Source organism: Numida meleagris, chromosome 14 (genome assembly GCF_002078875.1).
Source record: "Numida meleagris isolate 19003 breed g44 Domestic line chromosome 14, NumMel1.0, whole genome shotgun sequence".
NCBI lineage: Eukaryota > Metazoa > Chordata > Aves > Galliformes > Numididae > Numida > Numida meleagris.
The window spans coordinates 11,592,670-11,600,107 of record NC_034422.1 but is presented as its reverse complement, the minus strand read 5'-3'; the positions used below and the strand labels follow the sequence as shown (position 1 = coordinate 11,600,107).

The window sequence follows — 7,438 nt, the reverse complement described above, 5'->3', positions numbered from 1 at the left end:
GGAGGGATGGAGGGATGGAGGGAGAGATGGAGGGAGTAATGGAAGGAGGGAGGGAGGAATGGAGGGAGGGAGAGGATGGATGGATGGATGGATGGATGGATGGATGGATGGATGGATGGATGGATGGATGGATGGATGGATGCATGGATGCATGGATGCATGGATGCATGGATGCATGGATGGATGCATGGATGCATGGATGCATGGATGGATGCATGGATGGATGCATGGATGGATGCATGGATGGATGCATGGATGAATGGATGAATGGGTGACCAGATGAATGGGTGACCAGATGAATGGATGGATGGACCGACAGGCAGATAGACAGATAAACAGATTAATGGATGGAGGGATGGATGTTTTTGTGGGTGAATGGATTGATGGGTGGACAGATGGATGGAGGGTGGGACTGACAGATGAACAGACGGATGGACGGATAGATGGATTGATGGATGGAGGGAAAGAGGGATGGAGGGATGGATGGACAGATAGGTGGATGGATCAGTGGAGGTGGTTGGACAGACAGATTGATGTTCCTGTAGGTGGGTGAGTGAATGGATGGATGGACAGATGGATGGATGAACAGACTGATGGCTGTTCCTCTAGGTGAGTGGACGGATGTTCCTGTGCGTAGGTGAGTGGATGGATGGATGGGCAGCTGGGTGGTTGCATGGATGGATGGATGGATGGATGGATGGATGGATAGACAAAGATGCTCCTATAGGTGGGTGGACAGATGGATGAATAGGTATGTGGATGGACGCACAGACAGATGTTCCTGTGTGCAGATGGATGGGTTGATGAGTGGGTGGGCAGATGAATGGATGGATGTCCAACCACGGATGCAGGAGTGGATCATTGGATAGCTGGCTGTATGTTGCTGTGTGGGTGGGCAGCTGGAGAGACGTTCCCCTGGGTGGCTGAGGAGGTGGGCATACGGGTGGACATCCCTCTGTGCGGGTGGGTGGACTGATGGATGGTTGGACAGCAGTGTGCATGGACAGATAGACGGAAAAGCAGAGTGATGGGGTGTCAGTGGGGGATGGGTGGATGGACATTCCTGTGGGTGGGTGGATGTGCCCATAAGGGGATGCCTGTCTGTCTGCTTGTCTGTCTGTTCCTGTGTGCAGCCAGGCAGCTGCGCCTGTGTGCAGCGAATGAATGGGTGCCAGCCCGTGCCATGCATGGCCCTTGGCAGCTGTCAGCCTCCATTAGCTGGGGGGGGGGATACACGACCCCAGCCCACCCCCAGAGCATGGGGCCAGCTGGGTGGCAGCAGCACAGGGGTGGCAGGGGCTCTTCTCCTCCTCCTCCTCCTCCTCCTCTGTGCGTGCTTCAGCTCTCCCCTCCTCCTCGCCATGCGCTGGCTGAGTGCCCCACATCTGGGTCTGCTTAGGGCTGCGCTGGCTGTCCCCTGCAGCCCTGGTGGTGGCCGTGCCAGGGTGTGGTGACAGCGCGGGGGGGCTCGGTGACATGGATCTGCTCCAGGCAGATCCCCTCTCCTGCGCTGGGTTGTGTTCTCACATCCCCTTAGTGGGACCCCACATTGTGGTCCCCCTGAGCTGGGGATGGGGAGAGATGGTTTGGAGTATCGGGGGCTGGAGGTGGGGCACTGGTTCAGGACCATCATTGGGATTGGGAGGATCTGGCTGGTGGCCATGGGTGGGTTTGGGGGGATCTGTAGCATCGTCATGATGGGGTTTTGGGGTTCTGGTTCACGGCCATGGGTGGGTTTGGGGAGATCTGGCTCAGGGTTATGGGATGGACTGGAGGCATCAGGAGTGCCATAATGGGTGGGTGTGGAGGCTCTGGCTCTTGGCCTTGTGTGGGATTTGGGGGATCTGGCTTAGTGCTGTGGGGTGGGTTGGGGGGGATCTGGCTGGCCATGCATGGGTTCGAGGGGAATCCGATTCTGGGCCATGGGTGGGTTTGGGCGGTCTGGCCAAGGGCCATGGCTAGGTTTGGGTCTCACCAGCAGCAAGGATGGGGCAGAAAGCAGAACTCCCACCATCCCCCTCCCCAATTTGGGGTGATGCACCACTCATGGTGAGGGGGCCCTCCCACTGGCAGCGATGCCCGGGGGGGTCCTGACACCCCCCTCCCTCACAGAGCCGCACACCTTCCTCGCTCTGCGTGACTCTGCACGCCCCAGCACCGCTCCACGCCGCTCCCCACTGCGCCCCACGGCTTTCTCAGGTGGGTGCAGCTCCTTGGTGCCCCCCACCCTCAAAAAAATCCCTTGGTCCTGGGCACACACTGAGCCCTGCACCGTCCCCTGCAGGGTGCCTGAACTGCAGCCGCGTTGGGGAGCTGTCGGCACGCCTGGCCACCCTCGAGGCACAGGTGACCCCCCACACACACCCCTCTGTGAGCATGGGGACCAGGGGGTGGCACCTCGCAGTTCCCAACACCATCTCATCTGCAGGTGGCTCGGCTCTCAGTGGCAGAAGCCCCCACGTCCCCAGCACCCAAAGGTGACAACTTGAGTAGGGGTCCAGACACCGGGCAGCTCTGGGGGTCCCCAGCCGCGCAGGGGAGCCCAGGGGATGAAGGTAAGGCGAGGTGGCTGTCCCATAGCCTGTTGCACCTGGTGGCATTGATGGTGGCAGTGCCACCTGGTGCTGGAGAAAAGACCCCCCCCTGAGAGCGCTGCTCCCCGCAGGCAGACCTGGCTCGCGGGGACCCCCCAGTCCCTCTGGTCCCAAGAGTGATGCAGGAGGACGGGGACCCTCAGGCATTCCTGGGGTGAAGGGTCCATCAGGACCCCCAGGTAGGGAGATGCCCCCTTAGTCTCCCACATTTGCTAACCCCAATCGATCTTCACACTCATCTTCCTCACTGCAGGTCCCCCAGGACCCCCAGGTCCCCCAGGCCACGATGGAGCCAGGGGCCCCCCTGGAGAAAAAGGATTACCTGGCCCCCCTGGACCCCCCGGGCCTCCTGCTCCTGTGGGCCCGGCCGTACCCTGGCTGACTGACCCAAGTAAGGATGGGGCTAGGGGTTCTGGGGGAGTGAGGGGGGCTGAACCCCAGCAGAGCAGCTGAACCCTCCCACAGCGGGAGGGGTCATCGCCCACCACCCAATCCTGACCTCTCCTGCAGGGGACCCGCTCCTCTCCAACACCTTCACCGAAGCAGCCGGGGGCATCGTGGGCCCCGCTGGCCCCCCCGGACCCATGGGGCCGATGGGTGAGTTCACCCCCATCTCCCCCATCCAAGCAGCAATTTTAGGAGAGCACTGTGCTAAGCTGTGTCCCCTCAATCTCCTTGCAGGACCCCCCGGCCCCCCAGGACCCATGGGGCTGCCCGGCCCCCCGGGGCCTGATGTAAGTATGGGAGCAATTTGGGGTGGGGGGGCACTCCAGGGGGCACATCCCCAGCACTGATGGCACCGTCACTGTCACTGCACAGGGGAGAGCTGGGACGCCCGGAGCTGCTGGTCCCCGTGGAGACAAAGGCGACAGGGTGAGTGCGATGATCTGGGGGGGTCTCAGCCAGCACCAAGCCTTGGGTTGGGGGCACCCATGGGTGCCTCTACTCCATATGCATCCCTTGATGCTGACATACTCTGTTCCCCCCAGGGCCCCAAGGGAGAACCAGGCAGCCGTGGGCAGGATGGAGCACAGGTCCGTGGGCTCCCCCAGGAATGGGGGCTGCGCTGGGGCGCAAGTGGGCCCCCTGCCCGCCCCCTCTGCCAGTCCTTCTCCTTTCTGTGTTTCAGGGCGAGCCGGGCCCCAAGGGCGAGCCAGGCGACAAGGGCACTTGGGTGAGTGCTGGGAGGCATGGGGGCAGGAGTGGCATGGGGGTACCCAAACGCACCCATGTCATGTCCCTGGGACCCCGACGGCAGCATGGGGGTCCCGAGCTGTTAGAAATGCTCACCATGTGCCTGGGGTCCCAAGGATGGCAGGGCAGTCCCAAACTGTGCCAAGTGCATGTCTTGCCCTTAGGTCCCCAAGAACAGCATGAGGGTCCCCAAACATGTTCAGTACTCACCTGGTGCCCTTGGCATCCCAGTAACGTTATGGGGGTCCCCAGCTGTGCCTTGTCCCTGAGACCCCAGTGATGGCATGGGGGTCCCCTGTTGTGCTTGCTCCCCCACCCCATGGCACGGCCAGCACTGCATCCCCACCCGCTGCCCCCACTTTCCAGGAGTCACACATGCAGCACTGGGCACAGAGGGTGGTGGTTGGGCTGGGGGTACCCCTGAACCCCCTGCAACTCCTCTCTTCCCTCCACAGGGGGAGGGTTTACACCAGCTCCGCGAAGCTTTGAAGATTTTAGCGGAGAGGGTTTTAATCTTGGAAACAATGATTGGGCTCTATGGTGAGTAGGGGGAGTGCAGGAGCCAGCCATGGGGGGGCACAGGGGTCCCTCCGTCCACGATGGACTCCATTTTGGGGAGCAGCAGGTGCCCCCCCCCTTAATTCCCATGGGGACACGTGTCCCCCCACCTCGTGCCAGGGGCGGCACCCCCCAGCGAGTCCCCCCTTCCTGGACCCAAGGGGACAGGGAGCCCCCTCACATCCCCTGGGGCCACGGGAGCCCCTGCACCCCTTTGGGAGACCTGGCACCCCCAGTGCTTGCACCACACCCCCGGCCCGGCTGCGCCCGCGCTGTGCCATGGGGCAACCGCGCTCTGCTCTGCTCTCTCACTCTCCACCAGGCCAGTAGCTTCCAAGCCCTGCTGCGGCAGCAGGCCCGCCTGGAGGTCCTGGCTAGAAGGGTCACCCTCCTGGAAGCCATCATCTGGCCAGGTAACCGCACCGCCGCCCGCTCCCCTCCATGTCAGCCAGGCCCGTCCCCCCAGGAGCGGGCCTGGAAGAAGGGGAGGGACAGAGAGGGTCCTCAGAGCCACCCTTGGGAGAGAGGGAGACTGTGGAGCGAGGAGAGCCCATTGGGCAAAAGGGGGCCTTGGAGATGTCCAAGGACCATGGGAGGCCATGGAGATCTTCTTGGACCAAGAGAGACTGTGGAGAGCCTCTGTTGCACCAAGGGGACCCTCTTGGGTTGAGGGAGGCCTTGGAGATGTTCAAGGACCTAGGGAGTGCTCCAAGGGAGCTCCAAGGAACAAGGGAGACCACGGAGCTCCTCTTCAACCAAGGGAGGCCATGGAGACCCTCTTAGACCATGGGAGACCTTGGAGATCCCCAAGGATCAAAGGAAAACTTGGAGCTCCTCTTGGGTTAAGGGGAGACTCTGGAGTCCCTCTTGGACCAAGAGAGACCATGGAGAGCCTCTTGAGTTGAGAGAGGCCTTGGAGATCCCTCAAGGATCAAGGGAGTTCTCCAAGGGTTGAGGGAGCCCTGGAGCTCCTCTTGGTGCAAGACAGCCACCCGGTTCCCTTCTCAAACCAAGGGAATCCCTGGAGGCCCTCGTGGGTGAGGGACACAGCGTGGCTCCACGGTCCAAGGGACACCTGGGAATTCCCCAGGGATCAGCGGGGCCATGCAGACCGTGGAGCTCCCATGAATCTCCCGGGAGCACCCCAAAGCCCAAGGGAGACCCTAGAGGAGCCCCCAGCCCCCCTTGCACTGAGGCTGACTCCATAGCTGGCTGCCCCCTCCCCCTCCTGCTGTCTCCCCTTTCCAGCTGCGCTTTGCTGCAGGGGCTCTGTCCCCGTCCCCGCGTGCCAGCCGGGGGTGCCAGGCGGGGGTCTTCATCCCGTGGGGCACAGGGGTTGTGCTGGGGTGGTGGCGGTGGGGGGACACTGTGAGGGGACACATGGAGCTGGGCACACCCAGGGCCAGCTGTCCCCTTCTGCCCCCAAAAAGCGCCAGTATGGGAGGTCTCTGGGTTGTTGGTGACACTTGGGGACAGCTTGGTGCCACAGTGGGGGAAATTTATCCAAGGAACCTTTGTGGGAGCAAAGCCCATCCTGTGCCATGGGGACCTCATGGTGATGGGGAGATGGTGCGCAGGGACCTTGTGGTGACAGGGATGTCCCAGTGCCAGGAGACTTTGTGGGGGTGGGGGGACCTGGTGGCCTGGGGACCCCACGGTGGCACAGGGGTCCCTGGGGACCACTCGGGGCTGTGGCACCCCACACCCCATGGCCTCACAGCTCTCTCCTTTCTTCCCACAGAACCAGAGCCTGGCTCAGGCAGCGGCCCTGGGGGTCCACCAGCACCCAGCCCCCCCCGCGCCAAGCGTGGTCGCTCGCTCCCCACCCCCCAGGCTCTCCCTGGCCAGCCCTAAGAGTGCAGCCCCGCTGTGTCCCCGCTGTGTCCCACGAGGGTCCTGGTGCTATCCGGTGGCATCACATCGGCTGGACCCCCCCAGCTTTGGCCCCGCTGCTCTGCACCCCGGTGCTGGGGGGCACGGGGCCCCCATGGCCACCCCAATACTCGGGGGGCTGCGTCCCACACGCTGTCCTGACACTGCCTGGACATTAAAGGTGTCCCCAGAGCTGTGTGTCGCTGTTACCTCCCTGGTATGGGTGGGGATACAGCTGGGTGGGACTTGGGGGGGGGGACACCCACACTATGCCATGACACCTATGGGACACCCACCCACAGCATGACACCCCTGGGACAACCAACAGTGATGTGTCACCCGTGGGACACCCACACTATGCCATGACACCTACAGCACACCCACCAGTGGGACACCCACACCAGTGCCACACACTCATGGGACACTCACCCGCAGCTTGTCAGCAGGACGCTCATGCAATGCCTATGACACCTACAGGACACCCACCCACAACGTGCCACCAGTGGGGTACCCACACCATACCATGTCACCAGTGGGACACCCACTCACTGCGTGTCACCAGCGGGACACTCATACCATGCCAGGACACCATGGGACACCCACTCATGCCACGTCACCAGTGGGACACCCACTTGCAGGAGGATCCGTGGGATACCCCTTCCCCGCATCCCCACGCCACGCGTGACACAGCGTCACCCCGCAGCCCGCCAAGAGGCGTGACGTCACGCCCCTTAGTCCCGCCCCCCGCGGCCACGCCCCCTATAGCTCCGCCTCTCCTCTCGCGCCGCTCTTGCGCGACGCTCCCTAACGGCTGCGGGCCGCACCACCCGCTCCTCAGCGCGGGGGGAGAGCTTCGAGCTCCGCCCGCAGCAGCGCCCCCCGCCGCCGAGCACGAGTCCCTGCCACGCTCTGCCCCTCCCCCCCCGCCGCCTCGCCGCAGTGGTGCGGTCCGCCGGGCGGGGCGGCGCATGCGCAGCGCGGGGCGGCCGCGGCGGCCGGACGTTGGGAGCGCGGAGGAAGGAGAGAAAATGGCGTCGACGGGTGAGCGGGGCCGAGCCGGGCGTTGCGGGCCTCTGCGGTCCCACAGGGCGGGGAGACCGCGGGCAGGGGGTCCGGAGGGGCGGGTCGGGGGCGCTGGGCAGGCAGCGGGGCTGTGGGCCGGGCCCTGCCGCCTCCTTCAGCCGCAGTTGAGCGCTTCGGCCTGAGGGGACCCCGAGATG

The 7,438-nt window shown here is 63.6% G+C and overlaps 2 protein-coding genes across 5 annotated transcripts in view; both read left to right on the top strand.

Annotated features, from left to right (window-relative positions):
* Window positions 1–6,410, top strand: part of EMID1 (EMI domain containing 1) — a 17,372-nt gene extending 10,962 nt beyond the window's left edge. For 2 of the 4 annotated variants that reach the window (XM_021412927.1, XM_021412928.1), the window contains exons 4-15: window positions 2,113–2,199; window positions 2,285–2,346; window positions 2,429–2,555; window positions 2,666–2,773; window positions 2,848–2,985; window positions 3,105–3,191; window positions 3,276–3,328; window positions 3,414–3,467; window positions 3,584–3,628; window positions 3,724–3,768; window positions 4,244–4,328; window positions 6,088–6,410. In XM_021412927.1, coding sequence (XP_021268602.1) covers window positions 2,113–2,199; window positions 2,285–2,346; window positions 2,429–2,555; window positions 2,666–2,773; window positions 2,848–2,985; window positions 3,105–3,191; window positions 3,276–3,328; window positions 3,414–3,467; window positions 3,584–3,628; window positions 3,724–3,768; window positions 4,244–4,328; window positions 6,088–6,200 — 1,004 coding nt within the window. In that variant the 3' untranslated portion in view covers window positions 6,201–6,410. Of the gene's footprint in view, window positions 1–2,112; window positions 2,200–2,284; window positions 2,347–2,428; window positions 2,556–2,665; window positions 2,774–2,847; window positions 2,986–3,104; window positions 3,192–3,275; window positions 3,329–3,413; window positions 3,468–3,583; window positions 3,629–3,723; window positions 3,769–4,243; window positions 4,329–4,668; window positions 4,760–6,087 lie in introns of all 4 variants that reach the window. The other 2 variants (XR_002443471.1, XM_021412930.1) reach the window with 2 other exon arrangements.
* Window positions 7,168–7,438, top strand: part of LOC110406187 (RNA-binding protein EWS-like) — a 15,810-nt gene continuing 15,539 nt past the window's right edge. Inside the window, exon 1 of the mRNA XM_021412334.1 lies at window positions 7,168–7,259. Coding sequence (XP_021268009.1) covers window positions 7,187–7,259 — 73 coding nt within the window. The 5' untranslated portion in view covers window positions 7,168–7,186. The remainder of the gene's footprint in view (window positions 7,260–7,438) is intronic.